Source organism: Ooceraea biroi, chromosome 11, assembly GCF_003672135.1.
Source record: "Ooceraea biroi isolate clonal line C1 chromosome 11, Obir_v5.4, whole genome shotgun sequence".
NCBI lineage: Eukaryota > Metazoa > Arthropoda > Insecta > Hymenoptera > Formicidae > Ooceraea > Ooceraea biroi.
The window spans coordinates 2450930-2470184 of NC_039516.1; the positions used below are offsets into that span (position 1 = coordinate 2450930).

At 43.4% G+C, this 19255-nt stretch overlaps 3 protein-coding genes across 12 annotated transcripts; 1 reads left to right on the forward strand and 2 right to left on the reverse strand.

The window, feature by feature from the left end:
* Window positions 1-2841: 2841 nt before the first annotated feature.
* LOC105288250 (autophagy-related protein 101) lies at window positions 2842-10512 on the reverse strand. 6 transcript variants are annotated; one of them, XM_026973678.1, is made up of 4 exons: window positions 9273-10511; window positions 9096-9186; window positions 7340-8533; window positions 2842-6558 (listed from the first exon to the last, which is right to left on the reverse strand). In XM_026973678.1, the coding sequence occupies exon 4, from the start codon at window positions 6548-6550 to the stop codon at window positions 5894-5896; it is 657 nt and encodes a 218-aa protein (XP_026829479.1). In that variant the 5' UTR covers window positions 6551-6558; window positions 7340-8533; window positions 9096-9186; window positions 9273-10511; the 3' UTR covers window positions 2842-5893. The 6 variants fall into 6 exon arrangements, with proteins under 6 accessions (XP_026829479.1, XP_011352673.1, XP_011352672.1 ...); XM_011354371.3 differs by having other exon boundaries at window positions 7340-8984; XM_011354370.3 differs by having other exon boundaries at window positions 9096-10511.
* LOC105288251 (transcription factor 21) lies at window positions 8749-13671 on the reverse strand. 3 transcript variants are annotated; one of them, XM_011330574.2, is made up of 4 exons: window positions 13100-13670; window positions 12519-13035; window positions 11669-11984; window positions 8749-10734 (listed from the first exon to the last, which is right to left on the reverse strand). In XM_011330574.2, exons 3-4 carry the CDS (start codon window positions 11981-11983, stop codon window positions 10537-10539), a joined length of 513 nt encoding a protein of 170 aa, XP_011328876.1. In that variant the 5' UTR covers window position 11984; window positions 12519-13035; window positions 13100-13670; the 3' UTR covers window positions 8749-10536. The 3 variants fall into 3 exon arrangements, with proteins under 3 accessions (XP_011328876.1, XP_011352674.1, XP_011352677.1); XM_011354372.2 differs by lacking the exon at window positions 12519-13035 and having other exon boundaries at window positions 13100-13671; XM_011354375.2 differs by having other exon boundaries at window positions 11669-13035.
* A 227-nt stretch (window positions 13672-13898) lies between these two features.
* On the forward strand, window positions 13899-17088 carry LOC105288248 (craniofacial development protein 1). 3 transcript variants are annotated; one of them, XM_011354363.3, is made up of 3 exons: window positions 13899-14197; window positions 14607-14972; window positions 15459-17088. In XM_011354363.3, the coding sequence occupies exons 2-3, from the start codon at window positions 14636-14638 to the stop codon at window positions 15977-15979; spliced, it is 858 nt and encodes a 285-aa protein (XP_011352665.1). In that variant the 5' UTR covers window positions 13899-14197; window positions 14607-14635; the 3' UTR covers window positions 15980-17088. The 3 variants fall into 3 exon arrangements, with proteins under 3 accessions (XP_011352665.1, XP_011352666.1, XP_011352667.1); XM_011354364.2 differs by lacking the exon at window positions 13899-14197 and adding an exon at window positions 14253-14271; XM_011354365.3 differs by lacking the exon at window positions 13899-14197 and adding an exon at window positions 14290-14404.
* Window positions 17089-19255: the final 2167 nt, after the last annotated feature.

The window sequence follows — 19255 nt, forward strand, 5'->3', positions numbered from 1 at the left end:
CGTGGGGGATCGTGCGACGATCACCTCGGAGCGTCGCGGCGCTGGCGATAGCCCGCGCTGCTTCCCTGTCGGCGACTGAGACGCAAGAAAATCGGATGCGCACCGGCTTCGAGGGAGACCGGGGGGCGGCTTTGCCGGCGCGGTTTTTCGCGCAGGCGTGCTCGCCATTACGCGTGCACGCGTGTGTGAGCTACGTGCGAGAGGTGCATATCTATCTATCTTCGAGAGTACTCACGAGTCACATTTTGATGACGTCGAAGCGGCGTGGCGTTTGATTTCGCCGCACAGGACAACCGATTTGTAGAAAGCGGTGCGATGACTTGTCCTCGCTCTTCCCTCTCCTCCTCCTCCTCTCCTCCGCGATTTTTGAAGCCTCCGTCGTCTCGCTTGTTAAGTTCCGGGCGCTCGCGAGAGGTCTGCCAGATAAAGTTTATTAAATCGTGCTCGCCTTTTTTTTGTATCTCATAATCTTTTTTATATTCACGATTTAGCGAGTTCAGCGCGCGAGTTTTAAGAAGCGCGTCCGATAAGATGGACGACGATCCTCGTAATCCTGTATAAATTTGCCACGCGTTTTTTCGGTACTTACCGCGCCGCGCCGCGCTTCGCCGCACGTGTCACGTCGAGAGCTGTGTCAAGGCAAGTCGGCCAAAAATACTTGGGATTCCCGCGAGCCCCGGAGCATTCTTCAGAATCTAATAAAGTCTGAATGAATATATCATTCGCGGTCGGGCGCCAGTGAACATTCGATTACGAGTGGGAATCGAGGCGGACCTTCGAGCTGTCGCTTCGTTTGCATCTTATTGCAAATCTTCGGCAAATGATACAGCCGCCCCCCGGTGCTCCGCTGATTCCTATAGCGCGAGGTATGCGAAAAATGTTGCGTTCCCTCGCAACGACGAAAACGCAAGCCACGCGCGCGAAAGCCCGCGTCACAGGACGAAGGAACGTCGACTGGAATGCCGGGATTAAAAGATGGCGGGAATCGCTCGCGCGAGTTTCTCAATCTCGATGATCCACAATCGCAATCGATAATCGCGGGGACACCAGCGCGTACCGACGCGTGGTGACTCGCTGCCAGCTTCGCTCGGATACTCGCGCAGGCGCCGCTAGAGCGCAGCACTTGACGGGCCGCTTAGCGCGCACTTGTCGCGGTACGAGGTGCTCGTAATTACTCGTAATCGAGATTTGTGTGTCACGAGCCGTTAAATGAGGCGAAGATAAAATATATTTTTGGATGTGGCGAGTCGTATCTTGTTCCTCTTCCATGAGGCAGATAATTCTAGATTGTTTACATTTACACGACCAAAACAAACATTTCGAGTAATATTAAACATATAAGAATGTTATAACGTAATATATATTGGGTTGGCCAAAAAGTAATTGCGTTTTTTTATATAAATAAAAGGCGAATTTTTCATGGGAAACAAAAACTTTATTAAACAATATATTGTCCATTTTGTTTGATTATCTTTTGCCATTTTTCAGGCAACTTCATGATTCCGCGCTCAAAAAAGTTCTTATCTTTTTCAGCAAAAAACAATTCCAAGAACGATTTGATATCCTCATCAGCAGTAAAGGTTTTACCATTCAAGGTGTTTTGCAAAGAACGAAACAAATGGTAATCTGATGGTGCCAGGTCTGGCGAATATGGTGGATGTGGTAACACATCCCATCCGAGCTGCAACAATTTTTCACGAGTGACCAAACTTGTACGTGGTCTAGCGTTATCATGGTGAAACACAACACCTTTGCCATTCACCAATTCTGGACGTTTCTGTTTGATGGCATCATTTAATTTATCCAGTTGACGATAGTATACGTCTGAATTAATGGTTTGATTCCTTGCAAGCAGCTCAAAATACACAATACCTTTAAAGTCCCACCAGACTGACAGCATAATCTTTTTTTGGTGAATATCTGCTTTTCAAGTGCTTTGAGCAGGTTCATCACGCTTGCTCCACCATTTTTTTCGTTTGACGTTGTTGTAGACGATCCATTTTTCGTCGCCTGTTACATACGTTTCAAAAATGGATCATTTTCCTCACGTTTCAAAAGAGAATCGCAGATGTCAATACGCTTAGTGAGATGAATTTCTTTGAGCTCATGTGCTACCCAAATATCGAGCTTACTAATGTATCCAAGTCGTTTTAAATGGTTTTCAACACTCGATTTCGATATGTTAAGATTCTCAGCAATTTCTCGTGTCGTTAAACGCCAATTGGAATCGATCAGTGCCTTTATTTTGTCATCAATTTCGATTGGCCTTCCTGAGCGTGGTGCATCTTTCACATTAAAATCTCCAGATCGAAATTTAGTAAACCAATTTTGACACTGCCGCAGTTTTAAAGCATCTTCGCCATATACATGACATAACTTTTGATGAGCTTGCACAGCGTTTTTCCCTTTTCGGAAGTAATAAAACAAAATATGAGGAAAATGTTCTTTTTGATTTTCCATTTTGAAATCGACGGCAAACAAACAATTGTTAACGAAATCGTGTACTTTCTTTTTCTAAAACAAGCTTGAACTGTGAGTTGTTAACCTACATAATGAATTTGCGGTTTAGAATGAAGTTAGTTACATTTCAAGACATGTATGTCCATCTATTGGAAAAAAACGCAATTATTTTTTGGCCAACCCAATAGTTTAGATCCTTATCGTGGTTCCTCAATGATTATCACGATTTTAAATAATGATGCAATGTTTTATTTTATGCGTATATAATATTGTACATACGCATGTAATTAATGATGTGCATTTCGTCATGCGACAGGAAAAGAATACGCGATGGAACGCGTCGCGAATGGGAGGAGACGCGAAGTAGTTGCAGAAAAACCATTATAAAATACAGTAATTTATTAATAATTACTCATTTATCGTCAGCGTACTCATCGTGATAAATTAAAAAGAAAAACACTTGCAGATATTTCATTTTCCTCGCTATACTATACTACACATTTTGTCACATTTCGTCTCACAATGTACAGGTCTCGGTTTTATCTTCTATTTTGCTATTTATATATATATATATATATATATTTATAATTATTTATTTATAACAGCGTGTGGCAATCTGACAAATCCACAAAACTCTAGTCGCACATGTACACGTGATCATTCGCCCGCTCTTTCGTTCCTTTTCTCTCTCTCTATCTTTCTCTCTTCTTATTCTTTGTATATATCATATTTATACATATATGCGCCCGTACACATGTGTACGCGCGCCTCTCTTTGTCATAATGTCGTATCGCGGTCCAATATCGCGAGATTCCTCTTCTTTTACTTTTTACAATCGTGCATGGCATGTACCGGGTGGCGCGAGGGAAAGAGATTGCCTACAGAAAATCGCAGAGAGCGGCGGACTATCGACGACGACGACGACACCGTGTTCCCATCCCCTTTACCTTTACCTTCTCTCTTTCACATCGATCGGACGAAAGAAGAAAACAATCCGCTGCGACCCGTGACGCTCGAGTCGCCGAATACGTAGCGCTGAATCACTCGAATTACACGTTAAACCTACTTAGAGAACATCATGAGGAAAGCAACAAGGACGATACATGATTCATTAGCGTTCAAACTCTTCATCTACGGCTAACTCGGTATAATAAAGTGCCACTACTGTTTATGCGTCGTGATATCTTTGTCGATTGGTCGTAGACGGAAGTCGGGAGCCGGGAGCGGATCGCGGAACGCGCGATGACCGTTGCGACGCGTTCGTCTTTGATTTACGGCATAGAATTTTCGGACACGCTATTTACATTGTACAATATAATTATGTGTAGAACCGCGCGCGGGTCGCCGCCGACGTGCGCCCCGTTGCATCCGTCGTACCCCGGCTCCCGCGAATTTGAGTGGGGGGGGGGGGGGGGGTGGGCCTTAAAAAACGACGTGACATTAACGACACACGTGGGTTTGCCGTTCACGAGGAACCGAAGAGAAACGCTTCGTCCGTGAGGGATCACAGATTAGTCTTCTGCGCACGAGAACGAGATTATTTCGCTTTACAAGAGACGGGGGGGGGGGGCGGGGAAGAGTGCGTTGCTTCGCGCGGTCAATAAATAATAACGATATTACTGTCTGGATCTCAGGTATGTTAGTTCCTTAGCACATTAATTTAATTTCTCTATCAAAAATCTGACACGAAGGCACGAAACGTTTTCTCGGAGAATGTAAACGTGACTGCGATTTTTCGTGCGATTCTTTCGTATCACCCGGTGCGCTTCGATATCGCGGCCGTCGCGCTTGCTTAATCGTTAATGCAATGTAAACTTATATTACGATTTCATTATTACAACTTAGGGGCCAACGAAAGCGGTGTGAACGATTGTATTTGCTAATCTGCGCGCATCACGCCTGGCATTACGTTACGTATCATCATCACTCTTTAAAATAAATAACAGTCGCTTCCACGCATACATCGTAATCATAAAATAAACGCTCGGCCGTTTACGCTTTAACGCTAAATGTGGCTCTCCGGTCGTTGCTCGTTTTCTGTTGAAAAGAATCACAAATCAAAATTTGATCCAGAAGAATCGGCAAATGTACATTTTGCTCAGGTTTTCTTTTCCGATCGAGGTCGAAATTCAGAATTTCAAGGCAAATATGAAAAGCGCAAAACAAGTTGGATATAATACAATTGGAAAGAAAGGAAAGAGAAATTGCAGAATTTCTTCTACAACTCGATGTTGCAATCATTCACGTTACACGGAAACGAATCCTAAATTCACGCACCACGACCGGATATTTAGCGTTAAATTTACAGTGAAGGCCGTAACAGCAGTTTTACATGCAACGCGCGTGCACGTGCGCTGTGTGTACGCAGCGCTTGTATATATGTACATATGCAGAATAATTCAAGTACTCTATAATCGCCAGTTTATAACTATATATATATACTTTCAACGTTAGTGACTGAAAAACAGAGTATACAGCGCCGAATACAATTACCGCCATGTAATCGGAGGAGTTTGTCAAGGAGTAAGTGACGAGTACCATTAAGATACGTCATTCAAAGATCATCCTACTGGACATTAAAGAATCTGAAAAAACATCCTGCACTTTGTCTAGTAGCTCAAAATATCCGCATCCTTATTCCTAACTCAAATAATCTTCTTGTACGCGCGAAGATGAAGATCGGGAAGTTGTCGAGACTATCCTAGGTACACAGCATTAAAAAAAAGGGAAAAAAAAACGTATGAGAAGGGACAGGAACATAACGTTGTTCTGCCACAAGTGTTGCCGCCTGTGGAGACTGTTAAGTGATGCAACGTAAAATGTCGCGTAAAAACCGTAAAATGAGAAGGGTGACTAACATGATCCTGCTAAAAATTATATACGGCGGACGTTCATAGTAAAGTACAAAAAAAGCAAGTATCACGAGTGTCGTGTTCATTTGTACTATATAGACATTAGAGACACGCAGCAGCGAAAGTGTCCCTGTGATGCGTTACTTCCGTTGTAAGTGATGTCTTCCACGTGATGATGCCACGATGCATGCTTCACGCAACAAAATCCGACGGATTCTAACATGTAGGCAAAGTACTCTTGACGATATCCGCCCGAGGCAGATCCTTCCAAGGACTTCGGAGGAGACACTCTGCCTCTTTCGCAGCGAGTTCGGCAAATTTAGAATTCTCCCTGGTACTCGTGATAACAGCTAAGCCGGCGGGTTAGAGTCGCTGAGTCAGTTATTAATTACAGTTAGTGTGTCGGTGTGTAAAACAAGATCGCGGTGCAGCGCGGAGAACGGAAATACATGCGTCAAATGGGTGCACAAACGAAAAGAGAAAGAAAGCTGGCTTCGCACTTTTCGAATGACTGTGGAGTCGTGTAGCTCAGGGTACACGAGTGTACTAATGCGAGAACTCGAGACTACACGTTACAACGACTAAATGGACAGCGTCTCTCTTATCAACTTCTTCATGGTGTTGCCCATCGTGGTGGTCGACGGACTGGAGGTCGTGAAGGACAGCTTGAAGAGGTACGGCTGTATGTCCGGATACGAGGTGTCGAATATCAGGTCCAACTCGGCCTGACTCGGCACTTTTGGTATGTAATCGTGCCGATTCATCACCTCGGTGATGTAGAGGATCTTGTCGGTCAGCAGATCCCCCACTTTCTCCCGACATATCTGCCGTTCGTGCTCAGTGGCGAGTTTGATGAGCTCGAGGCGCACGGTCCAAACCTCCCACGGAATGCACTCCGGTTGAAACGGCCAGCGGCTCTTTTTCCTCTGGAAGAATTCTAGGGATATCTGACCGGAGCCCGGGCTATCGGTGGAGCGCAGGGCCTCCGAGAAGCCCGATATCTCGCGCTTCAGCGTCTGATCGAGGTGCACCGACGAGCAACAGACATAAGTGAAGTCAATGAAGTCGCAGTCCACGTCTTGGTATCCCACAGTGCCCACCGAGTAGCTGCCCTCCTGTTTGTACTTGAATTTGCCGAGGCTTCGGTGGAAGAGCACGCTGTGGAATATGCTCGCCACCGCCTCGTCCACCTGCCGTCCCTCCATGCTCAGTTCAAACAGCTGTGTCCTGGCGTTCATGGTGATACCTGGCGAATCAAGTATTGTATATCTTTTTATAATGTAAATTCCATGAAAAGGGGATTAATAAACAAGCTTTCATGTGCACGGAAACAATAAGATATCACTGTTATAATTAGAAATGTAATCATCAATAGAATGATGAAATAGAATCAATAGAAATCATCATCAAAACAATACTATTTGTAGGTATAAATTTTTCTACATCAAGATGCTCCATTATCAAATGTTTTACTGATGCTCAAGCCAGACTGATTCCGACAGATTAAGAAATTAAATGATAAGCTGCCGACAGGTGTAAAACTACAGATTTATATTGCAGGAGGGTAAAATGGTGGGGTGCAGAAACCAGTAGTGACTCATCAGACCGTAGCTCAAACTAGTAACAATAACAAAAAGTGTATGAGTAACTCTCCTTTCCTGAATAATCAAAAAAATATACGTCGCTTCAATACATCAACTCAGTGTAAACTTGATAAACGTACAGAATGCTTTTGATTATGCTGCTTCGAAGTGCTACTGCCGAGTGGCCGAGATCTAACCTCAAATTCGTTAAGAACAGCAACAAACGACACATGCACATGCGAACGTAATAATTCCGCGAGCGAAACGGGCAAGACGAAAATCAGCAGCAGGAGCAACGTCGGCACGGCGTCGTCCTCCTCGATCGTGACGCGTCGCGACGCTCCGCGTTCGCCTATTTTACGTAACGTGGCCTCAGAAGAATAATAGAGAAACGACGCAGCCGGAGAGGAAGAATGCGCTAATCATCACCGAAAACAAACTAACTTCGCCACTTTCTCCCTCGGAAACGACTCTGCCCGATCGCGCCGCCTCGCCGCCGCCGCCGCCGCCGTCGTCCTCCTCGCCGTCGTCCTCGTGCCGAGCGATGGCGGACGCAAATAGGTTAGTTTCTCGCGCTCGATTGTTGCTCGCTGACTTGGTGACTTCTGCCGCCGCCAGTGGCCCTGCTAGCCTCTTCCATTGAGCGCGTCTTCCTCGCGCGTCCGTTTTTTCCTCAATGATGCACCGCCGCCGCCGCCGCCGCCACCACCACCACCACCACCACCGACACAACCACCACCACCACTACCACACCACTGCTGCCTCCGCTGCCGCCACCGTCGTCGTTCTGCTGTCGTCCTCGTCGTGACTGTCGTCGTCGTTGTTGTCACGTTCCCGTCACGTTCCCGATTCCCTCGCGATCTACGCGTTACAACTCCGAGAACTCGCTAGTCCCGCGTCGGGCATCTCCCATCGTCCCGACGACGACGAGGGGAACCAGGACACGTCGCGCCGCGCACACAGTGCTCGTCCCTCTCAACGCAGCAACGACGGCACTCCACGAGCTACCACGAGCAGCAGCAGCAGGAGCAGCCAGTGGCCCGCACCACACGGGTTTGTGGGTAAACAACAGCTGTGCTCGTGGCACACGCCATCTTGACGCCCGTCTCACGACTCGCGCTTCGGCACCTGGCCCCGCGAGGGCTCCACGTTCTCGGAATTAGGTTTCTCTCTCCGCGTATGTGTGTGTGTGTGTGTGTGTGCACGCGCGATGTCGAGGACTCACCGAAGCTTACCTGAGATCCGAGACGCGACGCGAGATCTCGTTGCGACTTTTTGCGTCCAATCGCTCGGCTCGGATGTGTCGCGAGCAGCAGCAAGCCGATCCGATCAGCGATCCGATGTTCCGCCACTCCGAGCCTCCTGCCGCTACATCGTGAAGTTGCGCGTTTTATCACGCACGTACGAAACGACGCATGAAGCGAGGATCGATCGACGTCTCCCGTCGGCACTCTGGCAGTCTACTGAGCTCTCCGCGCCGCGTTCCGCTCCGTTCCGCTCCACTCCGCTCCGCTCCGCACCGTAGTCTACAACTTCTTTTTTTATTTTCTTTCCTCGCCGATTGTTATACTGCATCCAATTTTGTTATACTCCTCGTGTTTTTTGAGATTCTTGGTTTTCACTTCGATCAGGGAAGATCTGAGAATGCATATTTTTGCCAATTTTTTACATTTTTTATTTTGGAGTTTATACAGTTAAATTAAAAATATTATGTGATTAAACGCGAAAATAAATTTTCTTAATCTTAACATCTTCAAGATCAAAATTAAGTTCAACAAGATACTAAAAGCGTAAAAAAAAATAAAGTAGGGATTTTAATTTAATGTATCAATAAATGAATGAAGCTTCCTTGAAGATTTAAAAACTTATCCTTTCATGTATTTTCCATTAACAGAAGTAAACTTATCTCTGAGATTATCATCAGAAATCTCCTCTCCAAATGACTATTTTTAAATTTTAGAGATATACACTCAAATAATCCAGATATCTAGTCTTTTAATATTTATCACGCTAAGTAATATCTATCAGAAAGATCAAGTGGATGTTTCCTTCTTTTATGACCTTTTCCTTCGCCAACTTTTAATTTTATCTACAAGAATTATCAGAAAATATACCACAGAAAAATTTTAGTTCTATTAAACACGGTCAAAAAATCTTCAACCATTAAAATAAAAATTTTCGAATATTAATTGTTGATTACCTTTCTATTCTTAAACATTGTCTTGCTTCCGTTTGCTCGTTACTATCAGTATGTTTATTAACCTACTCAGTATTGCGTTGTAAATTATGACCTAAATCAAATTCCATATTCACCACTTCTATCTTTTCACACAGCTTTTAATACGCATTATCACAATTATCCTTTCTCAACTTTTACCGTTTCACAGCAATAAATTCGTTAACGTTTCATCATAGATCGAGAGCTGTCAATTCCATCTGATTCCATCCACAAATGCGCCTCACGCACTGAACGGCCGTGAGAGACTTGGCACGGCGCATGCGCGTGGGCCAACGCGCCAAGTCATATCTGCGAGTAGGAAATTTCGCCGCCTTTTTAATTCGCTGTGCGACGAGCTCTCGCTTGCATCGATTAAAACGACGTTAGACAGAAAACTTGTCGAGTATCTCCGAACTTTTCTCTGAAGAATCGTTTCGAAAAGGCGTCCTACTGCGCTATTTTTTTCATGAACAACCGTCTTTTAGCTTGTATAAATATTATATATCGTATGTAAAATGTGTCAGGAGTTTCGGAGTACAGTTGAAATAAGCATGGCAGGGCATTATCTCGCATTTATAAATTTTCGGAAGCATTGTATGTTGACGTAGCGCGGAGCACGTAAACGATACGTTTAATGCCGGCCGATTTGTCGCCGGGATGGGATATATTATTTTAGTATCGGGTTTACACAAAAAAGCCCTTTGCGCTGTTTATTTAACTTGAACTTCTTTATCCTTCTTACCTTACCGCACACTTCCTCTCTGCCGTTCCGGATGTCATTTGGCGCCTCTCTAGCGAGAAGCGATCTCGATCGACTGCATTTCTCTGACAAACCATAGACGCACATATTGCACAATGTGCACGCACATGTAGCGCGTAATATAACATGAAATATTAATATTAAATGTTAGATATTTTATTAAAAAGAGAGAAAAGAACAAAAAGACTTTCTTCGATTACTTCAGTCATATTTTATATATTAATAATAATTGAGTAATAAAATAAAAGGGAATTTTTAAAAGTCTTAGAAACATTTTATTGGACTAGTTAGCACGCTTTGGTATTGGTTGCGATTATAATATTACATGATATTGCAATAACCAAATGTATGACACAAGGGAATAGTCTCTCCTTTACTTGACTTCGTTTCATCGAGATTTCATTGAAAATCCATTGCCGACTGCGTTTCTTTGGCACGCAAAAATTATGATCATCATTGAAAATACTATTTCCTTGTCACATAAAGTAGAATAGATGTATAATTATATGTTAAGATATGAAATCAATAAATAGTAAGATAGTAAGGCACTCTGGAATAAATAAGGCGTGAAAATACGACGTAGTGTAGTCGTACAATTTAGCCGAGTGATCGCTTTTGGAGATACCGCTCGTTAAGCTCCAATCGGATTGTCAGAATTTTTTGTTAGAAATAAGAGAGCTGTTGCTCCTGATTATGGCGCGTCGGCGCGGCCTGATGCCCTGCATAATGAAAGTTTTGGATATCATGACTCGCTTGCTGTCCTCGATACTGATTACAGCTAGAAGACGTCGAGGAGGACACGTTGCAACTGTTGTTCATCAGCGTGGCGGTGTTGCTGTTTTGCAGAGCGAATGGCCACGACTGTAATTAATGGTTATACCACGTTATTGAGTAAACTCTAAATTGAAACACTTAAAAATAATTTCTATTACGAGCGAAACTACGTTATGCCGCGCATTATACTTTTTCATTCTTCTTCTGACGTCGTTAGCGCTTAAATATTTCTAAAAGTAAAATTTCTAATTTCTATATAAAAATGTATTTCTGAAGTAAGTTATACATATCGAGATTCTTGTATTCTTAATATTCTTGTAATGCCAATTCAGGTTTATTCGAACTAGAATCTGCGTGGAAACATTTTTAGAGATGAATATGCTTTGATCTTCCTCGAAAGAAAAAGCCCGACTATTTCGCAGCGGAAAACGGCACGCTTCTTCAAACAACGGAACTAACTTAGAATTAATGGTGGAAAAGGGTGAGTAGAAGGTTTTGGAGTGATTCGATCCACCTGGACAGACATAAACAGAGTGGATGACTGCGAAGACGGCGCTCGCCTCGCGACTCCGAGTGGATCCACCTGGACTCGATGTTATTTCATGGAATCGTTATCAAGTCGAATGTCTGATTGTAAAAGCGAGAAATAGTCTGGAAATAGCTTTCTCGAATTCTTGGTAAAATCTGACAAAATTTATCCTAGTTTATAAGTCCCGGCGTACGTTTAGCAGTATAAAATAATAATTTTGCAATATGAATTCTCTTCTCTTTAGAGTCTCATTAAATTTATCTTTCCTAATTTGTCAATGTCATTATTATTTATTCTTAACTCATGATATTATTAGAAAATTATGCAGAGTAAGTAGTAGTATAGCTGTTCTTATAAACATTCTTATCAATTACTAATTAATGATGGAAAGTTGATCAAATTTGATTTTTCGTTACCTTTAAAACACAAAACTGGAAGAGGAACAAACATCACTCAAAACATTTCAATTTGCACGGAAATAAATGTACTTACCAAAGCCAGCGATAAGGACTTGGTAGTTTCAGGATGGGCTTCGCCGTCGTCTCTGAGGACTGCTCGCAAATGCGCAATGTAAGTCGCAGCCAGTCTCAATGTATCAAGCTTGCTCAGTTTCGTATCCGCTGGTACCCAAGGCAATTTCTTTTTCAAGCTGCAAAAGGCCTTGCTCAACGTTCTCATTCGGGCTCGTTCTCGTGCATTGGCTGCATTTCGCGGCGCGCGACAGTCCATGTCGTCTTTCATGTACTTTTCTTCGGAAGTCGGGTACTCCTCCAACGACGATACCGACGCGCGTCGTTTTCGTGGCATTCTGTCGCAGTCAATTTAATCATGTTTAATCATTAATATCATTAATAAAAACTATATGTTTAATTTAATAATTAATGAATACGTTGGAGCATTGACAATTAACGGAGAAATTCTCGAAAGCGATGGCGATCGCGCGATTACTTTCACAAATTATGAGATGCGTAATTATCACGCGGCGTAATCTTGATGGGTATTAGAAACTGAACTTCGCACGCACGCACAGTTCAAGAATATCCGCACAAGGCTTTCTTCACTTCTCAATATAACTCCAAGCACTTATAATAACACGAAGACTTACACACAAAAAATCTGAAGTAAAAAGACCTAAAAGCAAACCCCTGCAGTACACTGAACTTTTTATTCCGAACAAACTTCTAAGCAATCAATCAATTCTCATCAATGTGAGGAGACTTGAAAATTGGAAGGTAAAAATTATGCAAAGGAGATGCGAAAACGTTTTTAGATAAATACGTGGCCAAGTCGCCGATCATCATTATTTGCATCGCTCAACAAGTAACGCAAATTAGCTTGATACCTGTCGCGTAATCGACGATTCTCTCTTACGTGACTACGAGCTGATCTGCCAATCGAGCAGAACGTCACGATGGACTTCGCGTCTCCGGCGCGAGACTAATTGTTAGGCAAAGTTTCCGATGAGTGAAAAGCAAAGACAGAACTAAAAGGAGCAACGCGATGGAAGAGATGGCAAGCGGAGAGAGAGAAAATGGGTGGAAGATGTTGATTGGAGGGGCGCGAGATTTTGGGACGTTCCGAAAACCAGGCGGAGCTTTCGAACATCCTCAGCTCTGATCTCATTTGTCTCGTTTCTGTTTTCCAACGTGCTCCTCTCCAATCGCGCGAGCTGCTCGCGGCCACCTGGCACATCCTTCCTGATTTCCGTCGTCCGCTCTTGCTTGGGAATATGCAGAGAGACGATTAGAGATCCACGTGCGATCTTACACGTTGAGCGTGCCAAAGTGGCACTTTGATTCCGAATCTTATCGAGATCTTACGTGTAACGTTACCTCGATTAATTCAAAATCAAGTTGCACCTGTCATTGAATTGAAATTAAATAAGTTTCAATCATCTGCACATGATTATGTAATTATACGTACCGCTGATTTGCCAGTCGCATTGTAGAGTAGATTTTGGTAAATAGTAAATTTCTTGCATCTCAGTTCGCTGCTAAAACTTTAAATCATGTCTCCCCCATAGCGAACCCCGTACAAGCCGCACATGTGCCGGTCCTCCGTCGACCGTCGTTCCTCTCGAAGGGAAGGCTCGGTCGAACTATTAATCCACCGAAAATCCCCGTCAACCGGCAGTCATCCGTTTCGTCGAAATTAGGAGTAGAAATGGATCCTGTAATATGAGGTTAGGCTGAAACCCTACTGATCCTACTTAGTACCTCGACGAAGGCGAGTTTTAAGTTATTGCTCGAGAAAGATTCGTGAAAGATGCCGGCAATCCGACACTACCCGCCGTCCTTTCTCCCCACAATGTCTCGTCGTGCCATTTAAATGTGAAAACCCCGTAACAAACCGTGAACGATGATGACAGCCAGTTCACGCGTTCTATTGAAAGTTAATGCGCGATGTTTTGTCTTAAAGCACACACGCACATACACATAGGTACGCGGGGATTATTATTTCACGTGATAATTTAATCGATGATTTAATCCGCTCGATACGCCACAAGCTATTATTAATATTATTTTTTATGTTTAACAGCATATCATATATCATATATTAGCATTTTAGTATTGTTTGTAGCCTCGTACATAATTCATGAATCGTTTCTCGATCACTCGCGCGCGTGCGGATAATTTAAATGATTACCGTGTGCGGAAAGTTCACTCGTGGTACCCGAGCGCGACGTTAGATGACAGCACATGCACACTATCGGCGCGTTGCGTGCCAGACGCATTTTACAAGTACGTCCGACTCCGAGTCGAGTAGAGTCGAATCGAGTCGAACGCGTCGCGACTTCATTGTGTTTCGCTTTCCAGGTGTTCCGCGGATTGTTCGGCTAGTCGTTGCGTCCTCGTGCGGGTACACGGGGACGGCGTGGGTATCCGGCAACGTCAGTTTATCAACGGTGGCGGAGATTCGAGCGCTAGATCCGCCGCCGTGTCTCGATATAACATTTCCGGAAGGCGAACCGACGTCCGCCTGCGGAATTCTTGGCATCGGCGGCACACCGTTCAAAAGAACGTGAGTCACGAAAGTGCATTTCACGTGGTGCTTAACCACGCTGAGAAATCGGCGAATTTCAGTTAATTAGGGAGGTTAGGTTCTGTAATACTGACAATGCAAGAAAATGCAGCTATATGAAATTCTCAGTTGTTACTTTTTTTCATACCGGGATCCGTTCGTTGTTTTAAATATTTTGAAACAAAGAGCATCGTAGTATTGACAATGGTAATTATTTATTGGCGAGAAATTGCTTTTAAGTTTATAATTTAAATCTCGATTGTTACTTTAATAATTTGCAATGTCTCAAAATGTTCAATGAGAAGAAATAAAGTAATCTGAAGAAATTTCAGGTTTCCTTCTTCATGTTTCTTTTCTCTACAATTTTTCTGGTATATCTGTGATATGTAATTCTGTCATTTGTTTTTAGGTGTCTCTTATACCAGCTCATACTTAAGCATGTCAGAGGAACATCAGCTACCTTCCGATTCAGATGAGGACGACGAGGATTATGTTCCCAATGGCACTGACATCGATCTCGTATCGGAAGTAGAATCTGAGGGTGATGTTGAGAGCAGTCCAGAAGATGAGAATGATGAGAACAAAAGGCAAACTGGACCGAAGAAGAGATCTAAGGGGCGAAGAAATAAAAATTCAAAGCGCGCGAGAACCAAGCCGAGAGCATCGGAGGATGAAGGCAAGGAAGAAGAGGAATGTAAAGCGAAGAAAGAATTGACTGAGGAAGAGGAGAAGAAGAGAGCGGATTCACTTTGGGCTGACTTCATGAAGGATACAGGCAAAGCGTACCATAATACTCATACAAGATCCGCAATCTTATTCAACGGCAAAAAGATACATGCGTCGCAAAGATTTAATATGAGCCTTTTGGCTGCTACTCCATATAGTCCACCTATGAGTACTAACACACCTTATTAATCCTCGCTGAGGACGGTGCCTGGGTCTATCCGGACTCCAAATGTATTATAAAAAGCTAGTCTGAATAAATAATTTTTTTATAGCTTTCGTATTGTTCAATTATGCCGCAATTCAATTATGACAGAACTAACTTGAAAGATAAAACGAAATTAATCGTTCTAATGACAGAAACTTAAAATTTAAAATAATTATATAAATAGAATACCATCGAGCTAACCCAAGTACTCATCAGAAAGTCTGTGCGGTCGCCAGTAGCAGATTGCGAGGATTAAAACGAGCCTAGCATGTAGAATCAAACTTGAATTTAGATTCAACCTTGTAAACATGCTCTTCTGTGATTTCACAGCTGTCGTGTCGAAAGAGAAACCGCAGAATTCAATCAACAAATCGAACGAGAGATCGCCACCGACGCAGAAGCCGAAGGTCCAGGAGAAAGTTAAGATAACGAAGGTTTTCGAATTCGCCGGGGAGGAAGTGAAAATCGAGAAGGAAGTAGCGGTCGACTCCGCGGAGGCTAGACTGTCGCTTTCCGCGGCTGAGAATTCCGCGAAGCCGTCTCCGGAGTCCGCGTCGCCCACGCCTGTGCCCAGAGGACGAGGCAGAGGCGGTGCCAGACGCGTCGGACTAAGCGGTATCTCGTCCGTTTTAGGACAGATCGGGAAGAAGTCCAAGATCAGCACGTTGGAGAAGTCCAAATTGGATTGGGACAACTTCAAGAAGCAGGAGAACATAGAGGAAGAGATCAACAGTCACAACCGGGGGAAGGACGGGTATCTCGAGCGGCAGGACTTCCTTCAGAGAGCGGACCTGCGGCAGTTCGAGATCGAGAAACAATTGCGGAACACGAGCAGACGCACCACGCGGTGAATCTGCGTTTTCCGTTTGCGCGCGCGCGTTTCTTCTCCTGGCACGGGACGATACCATCGCGGCAAAAACATATTTACTCACCGACTTGCCAAACTCGAGCGCCTGCTGCACACGTTTAGCCTAATTCGTACGTGGGGATTTTGCGGTGCATCATCGACGCGATTGCGAGGAGGGGAGAGTTGCCCGCGTTTAATTCGACGCGACGAACTGACGACGCCTATAACTGACGATCGGCGATTTCCCACGAGGAGAGACCGATCCATTCCACTATATCTTGAGACTAATTTCTCTACGTAATCTACGTAACGTAATAGCTTAATTTACTTTCAATGAGTCCGTTTTCGTCTCGGTCCGACGACCGCACCGGAACTTTGCATCGAAGCGGGTTCAAAGTTCCTGACGCTTCTAATGAGAAAGATTATGTCCGCAGAATATTTTTATATTTCGTTTCAATCCGATGCGATGCGTTTGTATATGTATGATATCGATGTGTGCGTGCGTCCGTGCGTGTAGTATGAGAATATCACGCGATACTCTTTTTGGTAATAATAATAATAGTGATTAGCCGATTGTCACAAGTGAGTAAGAAGTATTTCTACTTCTGTCTGAAGTAACTAAAAGTATTTTAGAAAAAAAAACGTAGCGTAATGACATCGATCAACCCTTATTCATGACCACTGCCTCGGGCAATTCACGCGGAATAGCAGTACCGTATTTATGAATGAACCTTGTAATAGATAGTGTAGAACATTTTTCGATACGTCGACGGCGGTGACGGCGGAGTATCTTTGTATATCGTCGTCACGCTGTCCAGTGTTATCGTGTAGGAAAATTACATACATTACACGTCGTATTACTTCATAATGTAATTTACCAGACAGCAATATCGACGCGACACGTTTACTCGAGTATACGCGCGAGTATACTCAATGTCCGATTGACGATTCTCGATTCAGCTCAGGTTTTCCCTCCCGATGTACCGAATTTGGGGATGTGTTCAATATGATCCCACACACACACGCAAGACTACTTTTACGTTTTCTGAAGTAATTGTGTCCTTAATATTAAGCAAATAAATTGTCGATAAAGAATCGCATTCGTTCATGATACTTGTGGCATTATATGGCTCAGACACCGTGAAAAACCTATGAGAAACACCGTGAAAATACTATGAACATAATTCTACGTGTTCTCATTCCTAACTCCTTTGTGAACCTGAACGACTTGAATGGCGAGCTACAAGTACGAATCTGCAGTCGATGAAGTCGGATAAGATAGATGGAGATTCCGTCAGTTTACCATTTCCCTCGAATTTATTGAATCACCGCTTGACACCGAAGAGTTTAACTGCGGATGCACCAAGTCTATTGATTTCTCTGCGAATGATGTTCAATCCCCGGACAATCGTGCTGCGCTCTTCACTGCAAATTCCGACAGTTGGAGGTGAATGGAACGCTATCCGAAAAACGAGCTTGAGTGTACTAACATTGGTTTTGCTGATAACGGCTCGCTGCCCGGTGGATCTGCAGTATATCCGGCCACTTGGATGTCTTTCTGCAACGCACTTCTAGACGTCAGTCCGCATGCTTCTTTTCGCCCACCCTGCAAGAAATCGATGATTCGCAGCAGCACGACTTCCATGTTTCTTCACATTTTTTATTTTATTCACATCTTTAATTATATCTGCTTAAGTTAAAATAATACTTATATTTTTTTCTATTATATTTATTATATTTTTATCTATATTTTTTATATGGAATACGCATTTTCTATCTGGATATTTAACGATAATTTTTCATTCTAATTTTATTTTCAATTTTCAACTTTTTGTTAAAGAAATGATCTACATTTATCGGAAAGATAACGATACTTTTAATTGTGGCGAAATGACGTGCTACTATAACGCGGTTAAATTATTGTTTATACGAAATTAATAAAAAATAGTAATTTTGATATTATTGTAGATTAACTTGAACGCAGCAGCACTCATGATGACTCGAGAGAACCTCGTGAGACGATGCGCATTTGCAAGCACTTAGCTCATCCAAAGAGCGACCTCGCATACAAACGCAAAACGTCGTGAAACAGTCTCGCGGTCGATCACTTTCTCTTTTCGATGCCTTTTTACGTCCGTGGCGTCTTCTCCTCCGTCTCCTTCTACTTCTCTCTTCTCCAGGTATGCTCCATGAATTCGCGCAGCCGTGTGAATTTCTTCTCTGAGAATTGCCACGTCCTGGTATTTGTGTGAAACACGCGTGAATACGCTTTCTGGAGTGTTTCGTTATATACTTTTAATTTCTTTGTCACCTCCACAGGTACATATCTGTTCTGCACGAGAGCTGCCGGCAATCTGTCCAAACGTGCCCGGTCCTGCCGAATCCGTATTAGATGCGCTGTAAAAATCACGTTGAACAAGACAGATACAAAAACTATTAATGCATTACAAGGTGTAATAGCTCAGTTTCTTTTACTTGTGCACGTCCCGATTGTTAACCGAAATAATCTTTCTTTCTAGGTCAAAATATTTTCAGCGATATTTATCTTCAGGAATTTATATGTGTTGTATTTTATGAGTTTAATTTTGGATCAATAGAAGTTGGCACGAAAGAGAGAATTCTCAGGTAAACGTGGAATGTTCCGCGATACTGAACACTACGGTGTAACGGTAATTCATTATCTTGCATCTCACCGTAACTTTTGTGGGAGGTACGTCGAAGTCGAACTTTCAGAGGTTGATTGCGAGACCTGATATTTCTTGCTGAAGAAAATAAGATAATGTAGGGAGATAAAGATGTAACAAAATGCGACTGAACTTGCAATAATTTGTTGACTCATTAAACCTTTTGTAATTTTTTGACTCAGTAAACGATATCCTCAAATTTTTCATATCATTCCTCGAGTGTTTCGAGCTTGGCGTCGTGCGTTTTTGCGTGTTTCTGTACTGCGATGCGGTAGAATTTTCCAGAGAGCCGCGACTCGACGTGGTGGTCGACTTCGGCTCTTTCTCTTTGCCTCTAAATTTACGAGTATTATCGACGATAAAGAAGATACTTAGCAAGTATGTACGCAGCATACTTAAAGTATGTGTATGTCATAGGCGTGTCGTAAAGCGTGGCATTTCATGAAGATCCTGCTCTCGGTGACGGGGAATTTCATAGAGAATCCAATTGCAACCGTCGGCTTTTCACAGAGCGGCCTGGGATCTTCGTGAGACGCCGTTTCGCGACAGGTTTGTGTGAGCGCCTCGCTATGACCACCAGGAATCGATTACTTAAA

Bases quoted from the DNA above. Each gene is read 5' to 3' on its own strand.
- LOC105288248 (XM_011354363.3), top strand. From the start codon at position 14,636: ATGTCAGAGGAACATCAGCTACCTTCCGATTCAGATGAGGACGACGAG. The intron at 14,973-15,458 runs GCAAAGCGTACC...GTGATTTCACAG, and splicing joins TGACTTCATGAAGGATACAG to CTGTCGTGTCGAAAGAGAAA.
- LOC105288250 (XM_011354369.3), bottom strand. From the start codon at position 6,550: ATGAACGCCAGGACACAGCTGTTTGAACTGAGCATGGAGGGACGGCAG.
- LOC105288251 (XM_011354372.2), bottom strand. From the start codon at position 13,119: ATGCGACTGGCAAATCAGCG. The intron at 11,985-13,099 runs GTACGTATAATT...TGACTGCGACAG, and splicing joins ATGCGACTGGCAAATCAGCG to AATGCCACGAAAACGACGCG. The intron at 10,735-11,668 runs GTAAGTACATTT...CATTAATTACAG, and splicing joins AGTCCTTATCGCTGGCTTTG to TCGTGGCCATTCGCTCTGCA.